Below are 26,459 nucleotides of genomic sequence, written 5' to 3' on the forward strand. Positions count from 1 at the left end.
TTGTCTTAATCACCATGTTCACATAGTTAACTGATACTAGTCTTGTCTTAATCACCATGTTCACATAGTTAACTGATAAGGTTTACTAGTCTTGTCTTAATCACCATGTTCACATAGTTAACTGATAAGGTTTACTAGTCTTGTCTTAATCACCATGCTCACATAGTTAACTGATAAGGTTTACTAGTCTTGTCTTAATCACCATGTTCACATAGTTAACTGATAAGGTATACTAGTCTTGTCTTAATCATGACCATGTTCACATAGTTAACTGATAAGGTTCACTAGTCTTGTCTTAATCACCATGTTCACACAGTTAACTGATAAGGTTTACTAGTCTTGTTTTAATCGTGACCATGTTCACATAGTTAACTAATAAGGTTCTTGTCTTAATCACCATGTTCACATAGTTAACTGATAAGGTTTACTAGTCTTGTCTTAATCACCATGTTCACATAGTTAACTGATAAGGTTTACTAGTCTTGTCTTAATCATGACCATGTTCACATAGTTAACTGATAAGGTTTACTAGTCTTGTCTTAATCACCATGTTCACATAGTAAACTGATAAGGTTTACTAGTCTTGTCTTAATCACCATGTTCACATAACTGATAAGGTTTACTAGTCTTGTCCTAATCACCATGTTCACATAGTTAACTGATAAGGTTTACTAGTCTTGTCTTAATCACCATGTTCACATAACTGATAAGGTTTACTAGTCTTCTCTTAATCACCATGTTCACATAGTTAACTGATAAGGTTTACTAGTCTTGTCTTAATCACCATGTTCACATAGTTAACTGATAAGGTTTACTAGTCTTGTCTTAATCATGACCATGTTCACATAGTTAACTGATAAGGTTTACTAGTCTTGTCTTAATCACCATGTTCACATAGTTAACTGATAAGGTTTACTAGTCTTGTCTTAATCACCATGTTCACATAGTTAACTGATAAGGTTTACTAGTCGTGTCTTAATCACCATGTTCACATAGTTAACTGATAAGGTTTACTAGTTGTGTCTTAATCACCATGTTCACATAGTTAACTGATAAGGTTTACTAGTCTTGTCTTAATCACCATGTTCACATAGTTAACTGATAAGGTTTACTAGTCTTGTCTTAATCACCATGTTCACATAGTTAACTGATAAGGTTTACTAGTATTGTCTTAATCACCATGTTCACATAGTTAACTGATAAGGTTTACTAGTCTTGTCTTAATCACCATGTTCACATAGTTAACTGATACTAGTCTTGTCTTAATCACCATGTTCACATAGTTAACTGATAAGGTTTACTAGTCTTGTCTTAGCATGACCATGTTCACATAGTTAACTGATAAGGTTTACTAGTCTTGTCTTAATCACCATGTTCACATAGTTAACTGATACTAGTCTTGTCTTAATCACCATGTTCACATAGTTAACTGATAAGGTTTACTAGTCTTGTCTTAATCATGACCATGTTCACATAGTTAACTGATAAGGTTTACTAGTCTTGTCTTAATCACCATGTTCACATAACTGATAAGGTTTACTAGTCTTGTCCTAATCACCATGTTCACATAGTTAACTGATAAGGTTTACTAGTCTTGTCTTAATCACCATGTTCACATAACTGATAAGGTTTACTAGTCTTGTCTTAATCACCATGTTCACATAGTTAACTGATAAGGTTTACTAGTCTTGTCTTAATCACCATGTTCACATAGTTAACTGATAAGGTTTACTAGTCTTGTCTTAATCATGACCATGTTCACATAGTTAACTGATAAGGTTTACTAGTCTTGTCTTAATCACCATGTTCACATAGTTAACTGATAAGGTTTACTAGTCTTGTCTTAATCACCATGTTCACATAGTTAACTGATAAGGTTTATTAGTCGTGTCTTAATCACCATGTTCACATAGTTAACTGATAAGGTTTACTAGTCGTGTCTTAATCACCATGTTCACATAGTTAACTGATAAGGTTTACTAGTCTTGTCTTAATCACCATGTTCACATAGTTAACTGATAAGGTTTACTAGTCTTGTCTTAATCACCATGTTCACATAGTTAACTGATAAGGTTTACTAGTCTTGTCTTAATCACCATGTTCACATAGTTAACTGATAAGGTTTACTAGTCTTGTCTTAATCACCATGTTCACATAGTTAACTGATACTAGTCTTGTCTTAATCACCATGTTCACATAGTTAACTGATAAGGTTTACTAGTCTTGTCTTAGCATGACCATGTTCACATCGTTAACTGATAAGGTTTACTAGTCTTGTCTTAATCACCATGTTCACATAGTTAACTGATACTAGTCTTGTCTTACTCACCATGTTCACATAGTTAACTGATAAGGTTTACTAGTCTTGTCTTAATCATGACCATGTTCACATAGTTAACTGATAAGGTTTACTAGTCTTGTCTTAATCACCATGTTCACATAGTTAACTGATAAGGTTTACTAGTCTTGTCTTAATCACCATGTTCACATAGTTAACTGATACTAGTCTTGTCTTAATCACCATGTTCACATAGTTAACTGATAAGGTTTACTAGTCTTGTCTTAATCACCATGTTCACATAGTTAACTGATAAGGTTTACTAGTCTTGTCTTAATCACCATGCTCACATAGTTAACTGATAAGGTTTACTAGTCTTGTCTTAATCACCATGTTCACATAGTTAACTGATAAGGTATACTAGTCTTGTCTTAATCATGACCATGTTCACATAGTTAACTGATAAGGTTCACTAGTCTTGTCTTAATCACCATGTTCACACAGTTAACTGATAAGGTTTACTAGTCTTGTTTTAATCGTGACCATGTTCACATAGTTAACTAATAAGGTTCTTGTCTTAATCACCATGTTCACATAGTTAACTGATAAGGTTTACTAGTCTTGTCTTAATCACCATGTTCACATAGTTAACTGATAAGGTTTACTAGTCTTGTCTTAATCATGACCATGTTCACATAGTTAACTGATAAGGTTTACTAGTCTTGTCTTAATCACCATGTTCACATAGTAAACTGATAAGGTTTACTAGTCTTGTCTTAATCACCATGTTCACATAACTGATAAGGTTTACTAGTCTTGTCCTAATCACCATGTTCACATAGTTAACTGATAAGGTTTACTAGTCTTGTCTTAATCACCATGTTCACATAACTGATAAGGTTTACTAGTCTTCTCTTAATCACCATGTTCACATAGTTAACTGATAAGGTTTACTAGTCTTGTCTTAATCACCATGTTCACATAGTTAACTGATAAGGTTTACTAGTCTTGTCTTAATCATGACCATGTTCACATAGTTAACTGATAAGGTTTACTAGTCTTGTCTTAATCACCATGTTCACATAGTTAACTGATAAGGTTTACTAGTCTTGTCTTAATCACCATGTTCACATAGTTAACTGATAAGGTTTACTAGTCGTGTCTTAATCACCATGTTCACATAGTTAACTGATAAGGTTTACTAGTTGTGTCTTAATCACCATGTTCACATAGTTAACTGATAAGGTTTACTAGTCTTGTCTTAATCACCATGTTCACATAGTTAACTGATAAGGTTTACTAGTCTTGTCTTAATCACCATGTTCACATAGTTAACTGATAAGGTTTACTAGTATTGTCTTAATCACCATGTTCACATAGTTAACTGATAAGGTTTACTAGTCTTGTCTTAATCACCATGTTCACATAGTTAACTGATACTAGTCTTGTCTTAATCACCATGTTCACATAGTTAACTGATAAGGTTTACTAGTCTTGTCTTAGCATGACCATGTTCACATAGTTAACTGATAAGGTTTACTAGTCTTGTCTTAATCACCATGTTCACATAGTTAACTGATACTAGTCTTGTCTTAATCACCATGTTCACATAGTTAACTGATAAGGTTTACTAGTCTTGTCTTAATCATGACCATGTTCACATAGTTAACTGATAAGGTTTACTAGTCTTGTCTTAATCACCATGTTCACATAACTGATAAGGTTTACTAGTCTTGTCCTAATCACCATGTTCACATAGTTAACTGATAAGGTTTACTAGTCTTGTCTTAATCACCATGTTCACATAACTGATAAGGTTTACTAGTCTTGTCTTAATCACCATGTTCACATAGTTAACTGATAAGGTTTACTAGTCTTGTCTTAATCACCATGTTCACATAGTTAACTGATAAGGTTTACTAGTCTTGTCTTAATCATGACCATGTTCACATAGTTAACTGATAAGGTTTACTAGTCTTGTCTTAATCACCATGTTCACATAGTTAACTGATAAGGTTTACTAGTCTTGTCTTAATCACCATGTTCACATAGTTAACTGATAAGGTTTACTAGTCGTGTCTTAATCACCATGTTCACATAGTTAACTGATAAGGTTTACTAGTCGTGTCTTAATCACCATGTTCACATAGTTAACTGATAAGGTTTACTAGTCTTGTCTTAATCACCATGTTCACATAGTTAACTGATAAGGTTTACTAGTCTTGTCTTAATCACCATGTTCACATAGTTAACTGATAAGGTTTACTAGTCTTGTCTTAATCACCATGTTCACATAGTTAACTGATAAGGTTTACTAGTCTTGTCTTAATCACCATGTTCACATAGTTAACTGATACAAGTCTTGTCTTAATCACCATGTTCACATAGTTAACTGATAAGGTTTACTAGTCTTGTCTTAGCATGACCATGTTCACATAGTTAACTGATAAGGTTTACTAGTCTTGTCTTAATCACCATGTTCACATAGTTAACTGATACTAGTCTTATCTTACTCACCATGTTCACATAGGTAACTGATAAGGTTTACTAGTCTTGTCTTAATCATGACCATGTTCACATAGTTAACTGATAAGGTTTACTAGTCTTGTCTTAATCACCATGTTCACATAGTTAACTGATAAGGTTTACTAGTCTTGTCTTAATCACCATGTTCACATAGTTAACTGATACTAGTCTTGTCTTAATCACCATGTTCACATAGTTAACTGATAAGGTTTACTAGTCTTGTCTTAATCACCATGTTCACATAGTTAACTGATAAGGTTTACTAGTCTTGTCTTAATCACCATGCTCACATAGTTAACTGATAAGGTTTACTAGTCTTGTCTTAATCACCATGTTCACATAGTTAACTGATAAGGTATACTAGTCTTGTCTTAATCATGACCATGTTCACATAGTTAACTGATAAGGTTCACTAGTCTTGTCTTAATCACCATGTTCACACAGTTAACTGATAAGGTTTACTAGTCTTGTTTTAATCGTGACCATGTTCACATAGTTAACTAATAAGGTTCTTGTCTTAATCACCATGTTCACATAGTTAACTGATAAGGTTTACTAGTCTTGTCTTAATCACCATGTTCACATAGTTAACTGATAAGGTTTACTAGTCTTGTCTTAATCATGACCATGTTCACATAGTTAACTGATAAGGTTTACTAGTCTTGTCTTAATCACCATGTTCACATAGTAAACTGATAAGGTTTACTAGTCTTGTCTTAATCACCATGTTCACATAACTGATAAGGTTTACTAGTCTTGTCCTAATCACCATGTTCACATAGTTAACTGATAAGGTTTACTAGTCTTGTCTTAATCACCATGTTCACATAACTGATAAGGTTTACTAGTCTTGTCTTAATCACCATGTTCACATAGTTAACTGATAAGGTTTACTAGTCTTGTCTTAATCACCATGTTCACATAGTTAACTGATAAGGTTTACTAGTCTTGTCTTAATCATGACCATGTTCACATAGTTAACTGATAAGGTTTACTAGTCTTGTCTTAATCACCATGTTCACATAGTTAACTGATAAGGTTTACTAGTCTTGTCTTAATCACCATGTTCACATAGTTAACTGATAAGGTTTACTAGTCGTGTCTTAATCACCATGTTCACATAGTTAACTGATAAGGTTTACTAGTTGTGTCTTAATCACCATGTTCACATAGTTAACTGATAAGGTTTACTAGTCTTGTCTTAATCACCATGTTCACATAGTTAACTGATAAGGTTTACTAGTCTTGTCTTAATCACCATGTTCACATAGTTAACTGATAAGGTTTACTAGTCTTGTCTTAATCACCATGTTCACATAGTTAACTGATAAGGTTTACTAGTCTTGTCTTAATCACCATGTTCACATAGTTAACTGATACTAGTCTTGTCTTAATCACCATGTTCACATAGTTAACTGATAAGGTTTACTAGTCTTGTCTTAGCATGACCATGTTCACATAGTTAACTGATAAGGTTTACTAGTCTTGTCTTAATCACCATGTTCACATAGTTAACTGATAAGGTTTACTAGTCTTGTCTTAATCACCATGTTCACATAGTTAACTGATACTAGTCTTGTCTTAATCACCATGTTCACATAGTTAACTGATAAGGTTTACTAGTCTTGTCTTAATCATGACCATGTTCACATAGTTAACTGATAAGGTTTACTAGTCTTGTCTTAATCACCATGTTCACATAGTTAACCGGTAAGGTTTACTAGTCTTGTCTTAATCACCATGTTCACATAGTTAACTGATAAGGTTTACTAGTCTTGTCTTAATCACCATGTTCACATAGTTAACTGATAAGGTTTACTAGTCTTGTCTTAATCACCATGTTCACATAGTTAACTGATACTAGTCTTGTCTTAATCACCATGTTCACATAGTTAACTGATAAGGTTTACTAGTCTTGTCTTAATCATGACCATTAGGGCTGTGCCGATTAATCGTATAATCGATGCATCGCGATTAGTCACGTGACGATTAAAATCGATTCACAATGTTCGATTATCGATTTGCAAAAAATTGCATTTTTTTTTTTTTTTTTGCAATTCTTTTTGCTTTATTTGCAAAAAATACGGTATTTCGCCCGGAAAGCAGTTCCTTAACTGTAAAACGAGACCAAAACCGAAGTACTGGAAACTGGAATCACTGAAGAAAGCATGCAGGGTGGCTGTAACATGTGATGCGTGGACTTCAGTCGCAACTGAAGATAATGGAGGTACATTTGTTTGTTTACTTTAATTGGATACTACTTAAATGGATACTGACAAATATACCTTGCTTAAAAAAAATCCTGTTTGGTGAAAAAGATGCATCGAAAATCGTGATTAATCGTAATCGTTTAATAATCGAATCGTAGCACCCTTAATCGTAATCGAATCGAATCGTGAGGTGCCTAAGGTGGCACACCCCTAATGACCATGTTCACATAGTTAACTGATAAGGTTTACTAGTCTTGTCTTAATCATGACCTTGTTCACATAGTTAACTGATAAGGTTTACTAGTCTTGTCTTAATCACCATGTTCACATAGTTAACTGATAAGGTTTACTAGTCTTGTCTTAATCATGACATTGTTCACATAGTTAACTGATAAGGTTTACTAGTCTTGTCTTAATCATGACCATGTTCACATAGTTAACTGATAAGGTTTACTAGTCTTGTCTTAATCTTGACATTGTTCACATAGTTAACTGATAAGGTTTACTAGTCTTGTCTTAATCATGACCATGTTCACATAGTTAACTGATAAGGTTTACTAGTCTTGTCTTAATCATGACATTGTTCACATAGTTAACTGATAAGGTGTACTAGTCTTGTCTTAATCATGACCATGTTCACATAGTTAACTGATAAGGTTTACTAGTCTTGTCTTAATCATGACCATGTTCACATAGTTAACTGATAATGTGGATGGGGTAACATGACCAGGGTTTTATTGACAGATGATGAAGTTGTGTGAGCTAGCTTGTCGAAAACTGTGCATTTCTCTGTTTGTACTTGATGCACTTTAAGTGTTTAGACAAATTGTTCATTGCACTTGTGACAACGTGAATTGTCACCATGACTCGAGTGAAGTACAAACACTTTTGAACGCTTCGTTCCCTCTCTGCCATTTCCCTTTCACTTGTGAGCTGTGGTCTCCTGCCTGCTTTGCCTTCAGCATGTGTGTATGTATGTGTCAGGCACGTGCAGAGGGGGGCGCTAGGAGGAGTACCTGCCCGCTTCCCCCTGATGCCCAAAGTGTCCTTTTTGATTATTATTTTTTTACAGTGAAGGCATGCCCAGCACCCTTCAAGAAGAACTTATAACAATAAATAACAATTGATCAATAAATAAAATGTCCGGACTGTTTACACATGTTGACCTTTCAACCAGAAGTTAAGTAATCATCTGCGTCTCTGTGACGTGCGCAATATTTCTTCCCCAGAATAGCGAAGGCATGACCCGCCCTTCTCAGCCTCTGATTGGCCTAGCGTCAAACTTTGTTGATCCAATCACATTTGCTTGGCTATCCTATCCTGCGTCTCTTCTCGTCTCCTGCGCCAATCAGAGACAGAGATGGGCCGGCCATGGTGTGTGTGTGTGTGTGTGTGTGTGTGTGTGTGTGTGTGCTGTGCCCCGCCCCACCCAGCCCCTCTCCTCTCCTCTCCTCTCCTCTCCTCTCCTCTCCTCTCCTCTCCTCTCCTCTCCTCTCCTCTCCTCTCCTCTCCTCTCCTCTCCTCTCCTCTCCTCTCCTCTCCTCTCCTCTCCTCTCCTCCCCTCTCCTCTCCTCTCCTCTCCTCTCCTCTCCTCCCCTCCCCTCTCCTCTCCTCTCCTCTCCTCTCCAGCCAGGCTGCTGACTGGAAGCTGCTGACGGAGAGAGAAAGCAACCTAGAAAGAAGATCTCTTTTCTGGTTCCGAAATAGCAAAACACACATCATGGGCATCTCTTATGGAGTTGGTGAGATAAAATGCGCAAGATAACATTTATGAAACAATTATAAATAGGAAATATATTTTCTTAATTTCTCCAGTACCAATAAGGGAACCGTTAACGTTAAAGCTTCAATACCCATCCCTACAAATCAGGTGAAGAAGTAAACTAAATGTGTCTATCCTCCTCCATCAGCTCTGATCCCAGTCTTACTGTTGGTCTTGATCACTGCTGGGTCCAGTTTGGTGATGATGTCCTCCTTGATACCAGAGAGCTGAAACACACACTCGTACTTCCCCCAGTCTTCAGCTTTGACTGTTGAAACGTTCAGCTGAACGCTCGTCTGGAAGGTTCCATCGTGGTTGGGGAGGATCTCTCCCTGGTCGATGAGGTCCTGAAGCTTCTCTCCAGCTCTCCTCCAGAACAACATGCCTCTGTCAGGGTAGAATCCTGTAGCGTGGCAGCTGACTGGAGAGGAGGGAGACTTCTGGAGGAGAGACACCGATGGAAGAACTGGAGAGAGAAGGGGGGAGGAGGTATGAGAAAGAGGGAGAGAGGGGAGGGGGCAGGGGGTGAGAGCGAGTGAGAGGAAAAGAGGTTGAGGGAGAGAGAGAAAACAGAGAAGGGAGAGAGTGATAGAAAGACAGAAAGATGGAGGATGGACAGGAGGTCATGTGACTCAGACAAACAGTGACAGCTAATGTGTTTCTTGCTGCCTTCAAGTGGGCTCGTATTCACCATGAATATGGCGTAAATCCACTTGACCGGCCCCCTCATGTGGTATTCACAACTTGGTATGTGGAATTTTTCTGAAGACTTTGAACCCGTCGAAGCTCACGACTTGTGACATTTTCACAAAATGGCAGACACCATGGAGGTAGATGGAAGCTAAATATATTGACATTTTAGCTGTATAGAGCTTTTCATAGTAATTTTATATTATTTCTGAGGAACATGTTGATATTCTCAACAGTCTCATCTTTTTCTCTCCGTCATTATGGATTATATTAGTTAGCTGCTCGCTAGCTAGTGTTAGATACATTCTTAGCCTTGGTGGCTTCAAGTCAACTGCACATCTGCATGACGTAACCACTTGAATGCCGAGCATGTTGTGTACACGGCTTTCGGTCTCGTATTCATGGTAAACACTAGCCCACTTGAAGGCAGCATTAGTGAACCGACCAGCATGTTTGGTTGCCTTCAATACTCTCATGGAGTTCAAAACTGTCTGGTTGTCCAAATGTTGGTATGGCAAACAAGACTGAGGCCAGATTGACCTCCAAGGAGGAACAAACTATGGAGCTGTCAGGGAACAGCATACAGTATAGAAGCTACACTGCATGAGAAAACACAGGCTGTAACTAAATAGATACCATCTAAAACTAGATGTAGCCACATATACAAGGTTACTTAGGTTTTTTTGTAATTGTATTATTGTATATGTTGCTCTTTCTTGAAAAAGAAAGCTCGCTCTGAATGGCCCTCCCTGCATGAATAAAGGTAAAAAAAGAAATAAATAATAATAATCATTGCCCTCGTCGTTGTCGTCAACATCATCTGGATAGCAGAAAATAAAATTACAACTAAAACACAACAAGGAGAGAAACGGTCCAGTAACAACAACAAAACATGCACTGCAAGTCAGTTGTAAGAAGTAAACTAAATGTGTCTCTCCTCCTCCATCAGCTGTGATCCCAGTCTTACCTGGGTTGTTGGTCTTGATCACTGCTGGGTCCAGTTTGGTGATGATGTCCTCCTTGACACCAGAGAGCTGAAACACACACTCGTACTTCCCCCAGTCTTCAGGTTTGACTGATGAAACGTTCAGCTGAACGCTCGTCTGGAAGGTTCCATCGTGGTTGGGGAGGATCTCTCCCTGGTCCATGAGGTCCTGAAGCTTCTCTCCATCTCTCCTCCAGAACAACATGGCTCTGTCAGGGTAGAAACCTGTAGCGTGGCAGCTGACTGGAGAGGAGGGAGACTTCTGGAGGAGAGACACCGAGGGAAGCTCTGGAGAGAGAGAGAGAGAGAGAGAGAGAGGGAGTGAGAGAGAGAGGGAGAGAGAGAGGGGGGAGAGAGAGAGTGAGAGAGAGAGAGGGAGAGAGAGAGAGGGTGACGGGTATGAGAAATATGATGGTATTATTGGAGCAAAGTAACTGCACACCTGTGGCAGTGACTTTATAGTTGTAGAACATAGTCACACATCTGTATCAGTACATTTGTAAAGCAGATTTCTCTGTGACTTCAGATCCACTGATACAGATTTGTGACTACATTCGACAACTACAAAGTCACTGTCACAGGTGTGCAGTTACTTTGCTCCAATAATTTAATAGAGAAAGAGAGAGAGAGAGAGAGAGAGAGAGATACAGAAACAAGTGCAAGTGAGGAAGAGGGAGAGAGAGAAAAGAAAGAGAGGAAGAGAGATAGAAAGACAAAGATGTGTGTAAAGTTAACAAAAACATGCCAGTTGCATGTACAGTGTGTGTGTGTGTGTGTGTGTGTGTGTGTGTGTGTGTGTGTGTGTGTGTGTGTGTGTGTGTGTGTGTGTGTGTGTGTGTGTGTGTGTGTGTGTGTGTGTGTGTGTGTGTGTGTGTGTGTGTGTGTGTGTGTGTGTGTGTGTGTGTGTGTGCTGGTTCATATTCACTGTCATGTTTCTGTACATTATAAACAGAAGAGACAGATGAACATTGTTGTGTTGATGAAACTACATCATGTCATGTGACTCTACCTGTTCTCTGCAGAGTGCTCTTCTCCTGTCCCATCATTCCATTCACAGCCAGACATCCACTGGACGGTGTGGACACCTGAGAGAGAGAGAGAGAGAGAGAGAGGGAGAGAGAGAGAGAGAGAGAGGAAAACCCTCAGTATCAAACAGCTGAACACTGTTGATGGAGAAAGGTGGCCTATGATGTGAGAGAGACAGACAGAGGGTGGCAGAGACTGCTGTCAAACAGATCCCAACAGAGTCACTATCCTCTTTACCACTGCGACCAACACACAGTCTATCCACACACACACACACACACACACACACACACACACACACACACACACACACACACACACACACACACACACACACACACACACACACACACACACACACACACACACATGTGTGAGAGAGAGAGAGAGAGTAATGGAGGCTACATATCTCTGCTAATTTACAACCAAGTTAAAAAAAATCAGCAGAATTACAAACATAAACAAACCTCCAGTTTGGTTGAAGAGCTGCTTCACAATCTCCAGTTCAGCTTTAAAGATCTCCTGGCTCTTCAGACACTCCTCAGTCCTCCTCTGCCAGTACTGTGGATCATCTGCTGTTGTGTTGATCATCCAGTCCTGTTTGGGTTCTGCTCTCATGGTGTTGCTGTCACAGTGAAGCACCTGAACTCCATCAACAAACCAAACCTCCACAAACTCTGTGCTGTTTGTGACTCCAGAGGATCCAGTGCTGAGAAACTTCAGGGAGTGAGTCACTGTGGGACAAACAGGGAAGAAACTCAGCTTTTGAGTTAGATTTTTTAAATACATGTGTAACAACATGTGACAGGTAGGACCTGCCCAATAGATAATCAATGTCACCTGTGAGCTACTGAGGGCATAATACAATTGTGCCTGTGGCCTCGTGCCTACGACTGAATCACAGCAGTGACGATATTAGACAACAACAGCACGACCTCAAGTGTGATATTGCTTTTATACAACAGTTCTATTAAACAAAGCTGATTAAAAAAATGGCAAAAAGTGGAGAAAATACAGTATATGATTTCTCTATTTATTCCTCCACCAACAAAAATAGTCCCCTCAGCTTTCTGCTTTGCCGAAAATGTAACCTAATCAGCCTAATTAATTGCAGGCTGTCTACTTTTTGTCATACACATTGATGTGAAGCGTTTTGTTGATTAGGGCAGCTGCATGTGAAGCGGAGTGATCTACACACAGTGAAGTGCGTTATCGTGAAATATCGGCACTGGTAGGATCCCTCTTGTCCAATCAAATTGCCCGGCTGGAACTACCTGTTGTATAAATACATATATAAATATATATATATATATATATATATATATATATATATATATATATATATATATATATATATATATATATATATATATATATGTATGGAGAGAGAGAGAATTTGTAGTTGGGTTGATGCAATAACATAGCCTTATTCTTACTATTTTGTTTGATTGCCCTATATCCTTTTTTAATGCTGTTGCTTGGTTTCAGGCTCATTGCCGGGGGGAAGCAGTCTCTGTTGGTTCACTGGTATGAGCAGGAGATAGCATCGGTGTTTAGTTTACTTCATACTTTGGTTTGGACTTTGGACTCACTAACGTGTGTAAATTGGTTTGCAGTGCACTGAGTTATTTTCACGTCTACTCCCTGGCCCTGGTGGTAGTATAGTCACATTGCTCCGGTGCGTCTGTGCCTCTCTCTCGCCTTAGTTGATTTTAAACAATAGCACTTATCTGAATTCAAATAAAGCAACTTCTATATATTTTATACTGAAACACACGTTTCTGTTTGGTTCATTTAACATGCGTGGGTCTCATTAGTTGATACTATGCAATTGTATTGTTGAGACTGAGAGTACCCAACTGTTCACAAACACAACAAAGAATCCCCAAATCTCTATCAGCTCTGAGACCACTCTTACATGGGTTCCTCTTGATCACTGCTGGGTCCAGTTTGGTGATGATGTCCTTGACACCAGTGAGCTGAAACACACACTCGTACTTCCCCCAGTCTTCAGGTTTGACTGATGAAACGTTCAGCTGAACGCTCGTCTGGAAGGTTCCATCGTGGTTGGGGAGAATCTCTCCCTGGCCCATGAGGTCCTGAAGCTTCTCTCCATCTCTCCTCCAGAACAACATGTCTCTGTCTGGGTAGAAACCTGTAGCATGGCAGGTGACTGGAGAGGAGGGAGACTTCTGGAGGAGAGACACCGAGGGAAGAACTGGAGAGAGAGAGAGGGGGGGGTGCAATGCAAGGAGGGAGTGGAGAAAAATTGTGGGAGGGGTGGAAGATGCAGAGGGAGAGATGGAGACAGAAGAGAGAGGGAGAGGTAGAGAAGGGAGAGAGTGAAACAGAAAGAGGGATGTTGTGAAGAGGGAGATAAGGGGTGAGAGAGAGAGATGGTGACAGAGGGAGGGTGGGAGTTAGAGGGAGAGAAACAGAGGAGAACGAGTGGAGGGGAGGAGAGGAGAGAGAGAGAAAGGTAGAGTGAGATTGAGACAGACAGAAAAGGGGATAATGACAGAAAAGGCAACATATTTGCATGTTTTGAGACTCAGCTCCTCAACCTCAACCAACCCTACAGCCTCAGGACAGCCCACAGACTATCTGGCCCAATCACATTATAACAAGACAAAAATAACTGAACACTTATTGGAAAGACACCACAGAAATGTACGGGGGCATCATAGTCTCTCAAGCCAGACTGTTCTTCTCATTCTGCGAATGCAGCTTAAACAGTCTGTATGTCACACCTACAGAACATGGACAAAGGAAGTTGGGATGGGGGATGGGGGGGGCTTCAGACTGGAGGAAGTTTGAACCGATGCAGGTGATTACAGAAATACGAGCGGATGTCCCGCCTTTACGGGACATCCGGGACATCCCCCGATCATCGCTCATTATTTTCCCTGAGCTTCTCTTTCTGTTTTGACCAAGTTTTCTGTGCTCAAATTACAGATGTTTAGGAGGAAGCATTTAGAAATTGAGAGAGCCACCATCGGTTTTAAGAGACTAGCGTCCTGGTGGTTCACCAGAGCAGGGACCACAAAAGCTTAGTCCTCCTCACGGCCGGCCCGGGTTCAAATACAACCCGTAGTCCTTTGCTGCATGTCATCCTCTCTCTCTCTCTCTCTCTCCACCTGTCCTGTCTGCCTGCTGTCCTATATCAAATAAAGGCAAAAGGCCCCAAAATAATCTTAAAAAGAATGGAGTGTTAATTATTTGGACCTAAACTGACATCAGTGGCAGAATATCTGACCACTGTGACTGACAAACAGAGACAGACATGGACTAGTACTACAGTCACCTCTCTCAGCTCATGTATGATAGATACAGTATTTATGTTTTATATTTTTTGGCTGTTTATCAAAGGAGGTGACATTAGCTTGTGATACAGAAGTCTTTGTCCATGTAGGCTTCCGTAGTTGGGCCATATACTGTAGGCCAGTGATACTCAACTTGCGGCACGCGGGTGCCCCCTGTGTGGACCGCGATGGAATTGCAAAAAATAAAATAAAATAAATAAAAATACAATGCACCTGCAACGCAAGATACCCGCTGAATAAGTGTCCAAATGTTCATGTCATTCTGGCTAATACTCCACTTCTGTTAGAGCATTTCAGTCTGGAATATATGGAATATCTTTCAATAATCTATGATTTAGCTGCTCAATTGTCACATACCGCCGTCTGCTCGCTACCCAGGCACTTATGTATGTACTTAACCTAACTAACTTAACCTAACTAACTATCCGGTGTGCACAACATTGTCAGACTAAATTCCGGCTGACACCCCAAAAACCTACAATCCGCTACAGAAAAATGTAGATTGTTTATTAACTGGCCCCTGGCCTTCTATCATTTCACGAAAGTGGCCCCCGGGCAAAGCAAGTTGAGTATCCCTGCTGTAGGCCCATAGTGATGTGGGCAGGGGCTCACTCTCCCGTGCCCTCACCTAAGATGGCGGTCCCGGGAGCAAGAGTGTACGATAACCTATCATAGTTTTGTTGAGCCTTTTTGTTTGGTCCTGTCTCTGTGTACGTGAACTCTTGAGGATGATCTTCACGGAGTCTTCACACAACCACATCAATTGAGCTGTCTGAAAGATGGAGATGCATCACCTGGGCTCTCCCAACACAACAAGCCAGGTGAGCTACGTCCTTCAGCTGCAGTGTTGCACCGTTCAACAAGCTCATATTTTATATGGTGAGCTGAGCGCAGCCTTTTGCAAATCCATCAACGTACGGTGTCAAAATACAAATAAACAAAATAAGCCCTGTTTTTTCATGCCAATAAAGCTCAGTGACTTGAAAGTGAAAGAGATACAAAGATACACATGTAACCCTGTGTGTGTGTGTGTGTGTGTGTGTGTGTGTGTGTGTGTGTGTGTGTGTGTGTGTGTGTGTGTGTGTGTGTGTGTGTGTGTGTGTGCTAGTGTGTGTGTGTGTGTGTGTGTGTGTGTGTGTGTTGGTTCATATTCACTGTCATGTTTCTGTACATTAGAAACAGAAGAGACAGATGAACATTGTTGTGTTGATGAAACTACATCAGGTCATGTGACTCTACCTGTTCTCTGCAGAGTGCTCTTCCCATAGAACACATACTTCTTCAGCCAATCAATGCAGGTCTGTGAAAAATACTTCTTCTTCTTCTTCTTCTTTGCTAACTTAGCTGTGTCTTTATTCCAGCTCTCTGCGGTTCTGACAGCCTCTGGTTTAGCAGCGATCCATGTCCATGTTGTCATGTTCAACACCAGCCAGTCTTCTCCATCATAGCCATACTGATCAAACCCTTTAACTTCTCCTGTCTCATCATCCCATTCACAACCATACATCCTCTGGAGGGTGTGGACACCTGAGAGAGAGAGAGAGAGAGAGAGAGAGAGAGAGGGAGAGAGAGAGAGAGAGAGAGAGAGAGAGAGAGAGAGAGAGAGTGCAGCAGAGGCTGCAGCAACATGAAAATGAGCTGAGCTCCTGAATTTTTTTTGCTTTTTGTCAATTTGGGATGAGATAAACAACAACACTTTGGATATACTTTGGATATACTTTGGAGAAACCCCAAGACATCCACTGAAATTAGGAAATTACTGAAGAAAATCACTTGGGAAAAGACCAAACCAACTTTACTGGACTACACACTTCTCAAACATGGGATCCACAAAGGCTGGAGCAGAGGTGAGTTTAGGGGCCATCAAGATCATATACCCTAAAGAAGTCACCAACGATAGTGCCCGCAACCAATACAAACATAAACTGCTAACGGGCAACCCCGACACTCTCTATGCAGATCTATATAAGAATGAGGCAAAGACCTGCAACTTGATCTTCTACACAGAGGACACTACGGCATGGCATAAGGCTATCTTGGATCAATACGTTGGATCAGTAAGGAAAGCAGGTTTCTCAGAAGGCAAGACATTGAAGATAAGTGACAAGGAGGAGGTCGTAACCACTGTAAACTGTCAACAAGATTTCAAACTAATAAAAAACAGAGCACAAGAGAAGGTCTCCCACGCCACTGAAGACCCCTCCTCCGCCAGTCACAGCTCTGACCAGCAAGAACAAAAGAACATGGGGCAAGGGGAACCCCCCACTGACGACACATCAGACCACACAATACAGAACGACTTTCACACCTTGAGAGAAAAGTTCACCCAGTTGGAGGTAGAAATAGTGCAGCTCAGACAGGCAGTCAGTTCTCCCCACCCAGAGCAGAAAGCAGACCAGGGCCACAGCAACAAAACACAACAGAAGGAGAGGAAAGAGGAGACAGAGAAGTACAGAAAAGAGCTAGCAGCACTGAGGAACGAGGTCAAGGAATACAGAGAAAGCTGCACGGCCCAGGTTAAGCAGCTACAGGAAGACGGAGAAAGCTGCATGGCCCAGGTTAAGCAACTACAGGAAGACAGAGAAAGCTGCATGGCCCAGGTTAAACAGCTACAGGAAGACAAAGAAAGCTGCATGGCCCAGCTAACTGCAATGAGAGAGGAGGTGAGAGAGATGAGACAGGATAAAAAGAGAGAGACACCCAACCCCACAACTGACACCCTGGCCCTGGCTCAGACAGACAAGGTGTCATACACCCAGCAATCCCCCTCTACTTCCATGACAGACACAACCCCCCCCCCCCCCCCCCATTCAGACACCTCCCCCCACCTCCCAGATAGAGACTGCCCCCCTGGCCCAAACACCTCCCCCCACCACCCAGATAGAGACTGCCCCCCCGCCCCAAACACTTCCCCCCACCTCCAAGATAGAGACTGCCCCCCCGCCCCAAACCCCCCCCCCCCCAAATAGAGACCCAAGCCTCCCCCCAGGAAATGACAACACCCTCCAGAGCAACCGACAACAGGAAGAGGTGGTAATCCTCATTGACTCGAATGGGAAATTTATTGACAAAAATAAACTCTTCCCTAAACACAGAGTGACTAAGCTCTGGTGCCCAAACACCCAGAGAGCCATGGAGCTGTTGAGTGTGGAAAAACTAGGTTTCCCCCACCCACATCATCATCCACACAGGAACAAATGACCTCGGAACGCAGCAGGAAGGGGTGGCTACCGCCCTCCGGGCAGTGATAGAAAAAGCCTCCACCACCTTCCCCAACTCCCGCGTGACCATCTCCACCCTGCTGCAGCGAACAGACTTCCACCCAGACACCATCCACAAGATCAACGTCAGCATCTCTAGAGACTGTGCCCTCAAACCAAACACTGCATGAAAAACCTGCTTTCCAGGCAAGTAAATTACCACAAAGTGCTCAATTTGCGGACACTTTGGTTGTACTTTCCCCCCTCTTTCCCAGTCAACTAAAACCCAGGAACCATACCAGCCATTCACACCCTGCATGGGCCATTCATATGAATGGTACCATGGCAGAGGGCACTTATCATCTCTGAGGGGGGCATTCAGAGGTGCATTTCAATGTGATGACACCAATTATCAGTTTGGAGACAGCCAGGATGTAGAACCAATCGGTTGATTGTATTTGTAGCTGTTTGTGTAGTTTTCATCCAATGAATGACCAGGGGCGACATCCATTGGGACAGCCCCTGGCCATGGGAAGCCATTCATTGGCCATTCATTGGATGAAAACTACAAACACAATCAACCGATTGGTCAGATAGATCAGCCATGAGCCAATGGCTATATAGAACAGTGAACCCCCCCCCCCCCTTATTAATAAAATGATTTTCATAATAATAAATTGTGTGTACATAAGCCTACATAAAAATCTGCACTTACTGGAAATACTTTCATGTTATTGTTGTTACCCTATAAGGCAGAGGTGCTCACATTATTTCCTATGAAGGACCCAAATGAATCTGGATGGATGTGTTCAAGTTATGTGAAATTACATTAATTTATTTATTTCATAGACCATTTACATTCTAAATCTAAAACAGGTCTTCTATTCTATTCTAAAAATGAGCCTGCAATAGCCTCTGAAAGACAGTAATGTTGGTATTTTCCACACTGCAATATTGAGAGAGAGAAAAAATACATAATTCGAGAAATAGGTAGAAAAGCGTATGCTTTAATATAAAAACACCACACACACACCACAATTCAATAAATGCTTAAGATGAGAACACCACACAGAAAATTAGAAAAAAAAACACTGCACACAGGGGTCCTTGCCCAAATTCAAAATAAATGCTTAAGATGAGTGTTACATGCAAACACTCAAAAACACACACACACACACAACACACCAAACAGGGCTTTTTGGCCAGCGCCAATGTCCAGTGCCGATGCTCGTGAACGGTTTACTGTTCAGATGCCAAATGTCTTTTGGCATCTGGTTTGATTTTTTGGGGTTGGCGTCTTCCTGAAGATGGTCCCTGCAGACGCGGTGGGCGGGGTGTCATGTGGGAGGCTGCGTCCAGTCTCTCCTGTAGCACAGCACACAAGTTACCCAGCTCCTGACTGCGAAAATACGGACGCCGCACCATCCACACATTTACACCATCTGCATTGCCATCCTCTTCATCGGACATAAAGTCGTGACAGACGCCCCTCCACATATCCTTTTCCAAGTCCGTCAGCACCTTTGTCCTCAGTGTGTAGAGCTGTAAACAGAAACGCACACAGTCAGAAACTGCAAATAAGTAGTTTGTTACGTGTTGCAGTAACAAAACAAATGCCTTCAAGTTAAAGGAACAGCTCACCCTAAAATTACATATTTTTCGTCTTACCTGTAGTGCTATTTATCATCTACATTGTTTTGTGTTAGTTGCCTGAGTTTTAGAGATGTCTGCCTTCTCTCCAATACAATATAACTAGATGGCACTTGGCTTGTGGTGCTCAAAATGGCAGAAACATACATTATAAAAACTCAACAGCAATGCCTCTTTCCAGAAATAATGGCCCGGATACTCAAGATAATCTACAGACCTAGTTATGAGCAGCTTCATGTAGGAACTATTTTCTTTTAACTAAACTACTCCCACAGCTGCTAGCTAGCTGCCATGTAGCAATTAGCTAGCAGCTAGTGGGTGTAGTTCGGTCTAAAGTAAATAGTTCCTACATGTAACGGCTCATAACAAGGTTTGTGGATGATCTTGAATAACCAGGTCATGACTTCTGGGAAAGAGACATTGCTGTTAAGTTTTTCAAATGTATTTATTTGTTGCTAATAGGTATTTTGGATCTTACCCTCAATCTTCTGGCTCGACTCCGCGATGCAATCTTTGCAGCGTTCCCCTTCTCCTTGAGCCCAGGTTGGGTGTACCGGAATCGTCTCCTAACACTCTCAAACCAGGTCTTACAGGCAGCTGAAAAAAAATATTAAATGAATATGTTACAAATACAAAATTGTCTTTCAGAACTGCGCCATGTCTTTGTCTCTCTACATTTCCATATAAGTATATAAAATATAGGCTACTGATATGTATAGACACACACACTAGAGCAGTGGTTCCCTAAACTGACACAAATTAGACCACTGAACCCAAGTTACTTACTCAGAAGGACATCGTGGTCCAAAGTGTAGAAGTCTGCACTCGCAGCCAGGGCTCCCATCAAATATGAGGTCACCGCCACATTGTGTGGATGGCTCAATCTGTGAAGACAAATGAAATAGAGAACAGAACAGATTTATTTACTTTTATACAGCCCAATGTATAGCACACTTTTGTTATGAAGAACATAGTTTGTTATGAAGAGAGTGGATTGAAATCGTACCCATGCTGAACAGCTATTGGTGTGGATATCTACAAGTTTGAACAAGTTGAATTTAAGACTTTTTCTTTAATGATTATTATTATTACAAGCCTCGGCTGGGTCACCTGGGCGATATGTTTGTAATATGTCCCCAGACATTGCAGATCTGCACAGGAAGCCTACAGTAACTCAATTATCACATTGCGCTGCTTACCATTTTCTGACCCAAAAGTCCCACTCAATGTCCCTCCACTCTCTCCAAAGAGATGAATGCTTTGGTCACCTGCCATTTAATCTAGAAGACATAACAAGCCACGCAAAACTCATTATTGATGCATACAACTGAACACCATTTATTTTTGGACCACAACCGTCCATACAGATTAAATAATTTTGGCACCTCTGCTCTGAACATTATTATTCACATGAATAGAAAGTGTGAAATCAAAGTGGATCTACAAGAATATTATAAAAGCGGTTAACTATTCTTATCTTACCATGGACTGAATCTGGTGGATGTGTGGACCGGTGCTGTACGGCAGCATCTGATACCACATTAGCGGCAGCACAATTGGATTGTATCTCCCAAACTCCATTAATGAAAAAGCGTCTTCTATGATCATGATACTGACTATGAGAAAGCTCGTTGTCACAATGCCCACAGATTTGCCGAGGTCTTTTTCTCTTCACTTTGGGGACTTCCATCTCTCTCTCCATACTACAAAAAGAATAACAGAAAACGTACATAAAACACACATAAACATTAGAACACATGACCTAGAACTAGCAATGCACGATATGGATTTTTACAGCCGATACGATAACCGATAAATATATGCTTCTCCTGGCCGATAACCAATACGATAAACCGATAATTATTTCACATTTTTGTATTTAAAAAAATAAGTTCTTAACCTGTATTTTATGCACACCTGGGGTAAAAAAAAGAAAGCGCAGATGTAGTGAGCAAAGATGGATGATTTAATATTCCATAGCTCTGACCTAACCAATTCTAACTGACATCACTATTGTGAACACAAAACAAACAAAACTTCTGATATAATATGATTGTTTTAGTCAAGTGTATCCCTCAATAGTCAATACAAAAAATAAAGGCTTTTATAGAACCAAAAGCCATAGCGCTTAGTCTGCAGATAAACCAAAAGAGACATGGTAATTTAGACTCTTATTGGCATGTTACTGGCAACTAAATGGGCCGTCTGAATTTTGCATTGGGGTCAGTTCTGTGAATGGGGCAGGCATGGAAAGCCTCACTATAAGCCATCATACAGTATCTGTGTCGTTTCACTTTTTACTGAAGAATGCTCCCTCTAGATAAAAACGCAATGTGATGTTGACTGGTGTTTTTTTATGTAAATGTGCGCATTTGTTTTCTTTATTATTGGTCTCTATACATTATAACTAGATAATGACTGCCCAGCAGCTAGCTAGCTACGTTAGCTTACATGTAATGTTACGTTAGCGGGTTGCTTTTGGAGTTAAGACAGAAACCCTGGACATTTCATTTCGGGTAAAGCATGAGGTTCTCTACAGTTTACGCCAGCTCTGGGAGTATGAAGTGCTTTAAATGTGGGGATGTTTGGTCACAACAAGCTTGAGGACCGCTGCCTGCTGAACTACAAGCTAGGCCACAACCAGCTAGCTAACATTAGCCACCACAACAGCTAACGTTAATGTCATTGACTGTATGTTAACGCTAAACAAATCTGCTGCTTCCCCCCCATGTTTGGTTTAACGTAACGCCAGCTCAGACTTCCCCCTCATCTCAGAAACCTTGCGGGACATGTATTGCAAATTGCAATAGCGTTGTTTTGTTATCAACTGAAACCGAACAGCCACACACTGGAGCGGCCATGTTTCGCGCAGCTGCTTGTGATGTCACGAGCACGCTTCCAAAGCAAATAAAATATTTATCGGCTAAAATGTCATTATTGGAATAATAAATAATAACGCAAAATGGCCATATCGGCACATGCTGTATATTGATCCACGGAGTGGGAGCTCCATGCCTTTGTTAGCATTAGCAGCTAACACAAAAGCTATAGCTTAACACACAAATAACACTGTTTGAAATCAAAATGAGAAACATCCACACCATGGAAGCTGGACCAACACGTTCGCTAGCACAACAGTGTACTTTTAAACCAAAGGAAAATAATTATAAAATAGAGAGAATAAAACGTTACATACCTATTAGAGTGGGACTTAATTTGGGAGAAGTTCTCTATGAAAACCAGAGGCTTCAGGGAAGATAAAGAAATAAAATAAAATAAGAAAATGTGGGCTTCCGGGGCAGGCTGGAAACGAGCTTGTAACGTCATCGCGGACTTGACCAATCACAGGGACGGACTTGACCAATCACAGGGCGCCACAGGAGCTCGTCACGTTAGAGGGCATAACTGTACATTACTTCTTTATTAAATCCTTCTATAAGCATCAAGAAGCTCCTTTTTTCTATTTACTGTTTATATTGGCCTGCTGAGCTATCTTGTCGCCACTTTTTTGACTTTTCATACATCTAAAGTAAACATCTTTTCAGACGGGGGACCTAGGCACAAAATCTTGAAAGTGATCTGATTGTTAATAGGGAATGTATCATTTCATCATTTATTTATTTGCGGCCCCTGGACCATCTCAATCCGGCCCTCAACTGTGTGTGAAAGCAGATATTGTTTTGGGATCTAACACTTTACTTCTTTTAAGTAGGAGTGGGCTATACAGAGGTCAAAAACACTTTTTTGGTCATTTTTATTAGGTCTCAGTTTTTTTTTTATTCCATTTGACCTATCTCAACATGAAATGACAAAAATTTTGGCCTGGGGTTCAAGAAAAAAGTGTGCAGGGCACAAATCCTAGATCACCACCGTTTTCCCTGAAAAATCACATTTTTAGCCATAACTTTGTCATTTTTGTCAACTCAATATATGATGGTTTGTGACTACTTCTAGATGCATAAATAGATTGCTTGACCCCCAAAACATAGGGTTAGACACCAAAACCAAGTAAAAAGACCCAAAAATGACAAAGTTATGGCTAGAAATGTGATTTTTCAGGGAAAACGGTGGTCATCTTGGATTTGTGCCCTGCACACTTTTTTCTTGGACCTGAAGCCAAAAATTTTGTCATTTCATGTTGAGATAGGGCAAATGGAATACAAAAAAACTGAGACCTAAGCAAAACAAAAAATTACCCATTTATAGCCCACTCCTATTTTAAGTTTATTTCTCTCACAATCACAGAGGCACTCACACACCAGCCATTGTCCTGAGGTGTTACCTATTAAGTCAATAGCCCACCCCCCCCATCCAGGACCAGGATTGTCATTTGCATGTGAAAGCCTCCCACAGGCTAGGGGCTGGGGGGGTCAACTGCCGACCTATTTGTGGTAAAAATGTGGAGTTTTTCTGTGATGGCGGCAAAGTGCTACAAAGACCCACAAAGAGGAGATTTTTCGGTAACGCTTTAGAATACAGCCCGCAAATAAGCATGTAGTTATAGTATAACAACGGGGTTTAGGGCTGTAGTTATAGTCTAACTACGGGGTTTAAGGAGTGAATGATAAGATCTGTACTTATAGTCTAACTACGGGGTTTAAGGAGTGTAGTTAGAGTATAACAATGGGGTTTAAGGAGTCTAGTTAGAGTATAACAACGGGGTTTAAGGAGTGTAGTTAGAGTATAACAACGGGGTTTAAGGAGTGTAGTTAGAGTATAACAACGGGGTTTAAGGAGTGTATAGAGTATAACAACGGGGTTTAAGGAGTGTAGTTAGAGTATAACAACAGGGTTTAAGGAGTGTAGTTAGAGTATAACAACGGGGTTTAAGGAGTGTAGTTAGAGTATAACAACGGGGTTTAAGGAGTGTAGTTATAGTCTAACAACGGGGTTTAAGGAGTGTAGTTGGAGTATAACAACGGGGTTTAGGGAGTGTAGTTAGAGTATAACAACGGGGTTTAAGGAGTGTAGTTATACTCTAACTACACTCCTTAAACCCCGTTGTTATACTCTAACTACACTCCTTAAACCCCATTGTTATACTCTAACTACACTCCTTAAACCCCGTTGTTAGACTATAACTACACTCCTTAAACCCCGTTGTTATACTCTAACTAGACTCCTTAAACCCCGTTGTTATACTCTAACTACACTCCTTAAACCCCGTTGTTATACTCTAACTACACTCCTTAAACCCTGTTGTTATACTCTAACTAGACTCCTTAAACCCTGTTGTTATACTCTAACTACACTCCTTAAACCCCGTTGTTATACTCTAACTACACTCCTTAAACCCCATTGTTATGCTCTAACTACACTCCTTAAACCACGTTGTTATACTCTAACTACACTCCTTAAACCCCGTAGTTACCCTGTAAGTACAGTGTGGTACCCCGTAATTAGCCTATAAGTACAAACATTTGTCCCCTGCTTCATAATACAGCCCGCGACCCCGTAGTTAGACTATAAGTACAGATCTTGTTACCCTCTAGTTAAAGTATTTTTTCACTCCTTAAACCCCGTAGTTATACTCTAACTACACTCCTTAAACCCCGTTGTTATACTTTAACTACACTCCTTAAACCCCATTGTTATACCATAACTACACTCCTTAAACCCTGTTGTTATACTCTAACTAGACTCCTTAAACCCTGTTGTTATACTCTAACTACACTCCTTAAACCCCGTTGTTATACTCTAACTACACTCCTTAAACCCCGTTGTTATACTCTAACTACACTCCTTAAAACCCGTTGTTATACTCTAACTACACTCCTTAAACCCCGTTGTTATACTCTAACTACACTCCTTAAACCCCGTTGTTATACTCTAACTACACTCCTTAAAACCCGTTGTTATACTCTTACTAGACTCCTTAAACCCTGTTGTTATACTCTAACTACACTCCTTAAACCCCGTTGTTATACTCTAACTACACTCCTCAAACCACGTTGTTATACTCTAACTACACTCCTTAAACCCTGTAGTTACCCTGTAAGTACAGTGTGGTACCCCGTAATTAGCCTATAAGTACAAACATTTGTCCCCTGCTTCATAATACAGCCCGCGACCCCGTAGTTAGACTATAAGTACAGATCTTGTTACCCTCTAGTTAAAGTATTTTTTCACTCCTTAAACCCCGTAGTTATACTCTAACTACACTCCTTAAACCCCGTTGTTATACTTTAACTACACTCCTTAAACCCCATTGTTATACCATAACTACACTCCTTAAACCCTGTTGTTATACTCTAACTAGACTCCTTAAACCCCGTTGTTATACTCTAACTACACTCCTTAAACCCCGTTGTTATACTGTAACTACACTCCTTAAACCCCGTTGTTATACTCTAACTACACTCCTTAAACCCTGTTGTTATACTCTAACTACACTCTTTAAACCCCGTAGTTACCCTGTAAGTACAGTGTGGTACCCCGTAATTAGCCTATAAGTACAAACATTTGTCCCCTGCTTCATAATACAGCCCGCGACCCCGTAGTTAGACTATAAGTACAGATCTTGTTACCCTCTAGTTAAAGTATTTTTTCACTCCTTAAACCCCGTAGTTATACTCTAACTACACTCCTTAAACCCCGTTGTTATACTCTAACTACACTCCTTAAACCCCGTTGTTATACCATAACTACACTCCTTAAACCCCGTTGTTATACCATAACTACACTCCTTAAACCCTGTTGTTATACCATAACTACACTCCTCAAACCCCGTTGTTATACTATAACTACACTCCTTAAACCCCGTAGTTAGACTATAAGTACAGATCTTATAATTCACTCCTTAAACCCCG

At 40.4% G+C, this 26,459-nt stretch overlaps 2 protein-coding genes across 2 annotated transcripts in view; both read right to left on the reverse strand.

Moving 5' to 3' along the window:
• LOC310785692 (major histocompatibility complex class I-related gene protein-like) overlaps positions 1-16,217 on the reverse strand; it is a gene marked incomplete at both ends in the record, with an annotated part of 31,575 nt that extends 15,358 nt beyond the window's left edge. The window contains 2 exons of the mRNA XM_083646832.1: positions 11,945-12,211; positions 16,040-16,217. Of these exons, the coding sequence (XP_083502958.1) occupies positions 11,945-12,211; positions 16,040-16,217 (445 nt within the window). The remainder of the gene's footprint in view (positions 1-11,944; positions 12,212-16,039) is intronic.
• Positions 1-26,459, reverse strand: part of LOC310784876 (class I histocompatibility antigen, F10 alpha chain-like) — a gene marked incomplete at both ends in the record, with an annotated part of 357,580 nt that overhangs the window by 267,996 nt on the left and 63,125 nt on the right. The window lies entirely within an intron of this gene.

This window comes from Poromitra crassiceps (assembly GCF_964638095.1).
Source record: "Poromitra crassiceps genome assembly, chromosome: 11".
In the NCBI taxonomy this organism is placed as follows: domain Eukaryota; kingdom Metazoa; phylum Chordata; class Actinopteri; order Beryciformes; family Melamphaidae; genus Poromitra; species Poromitra crassiceps.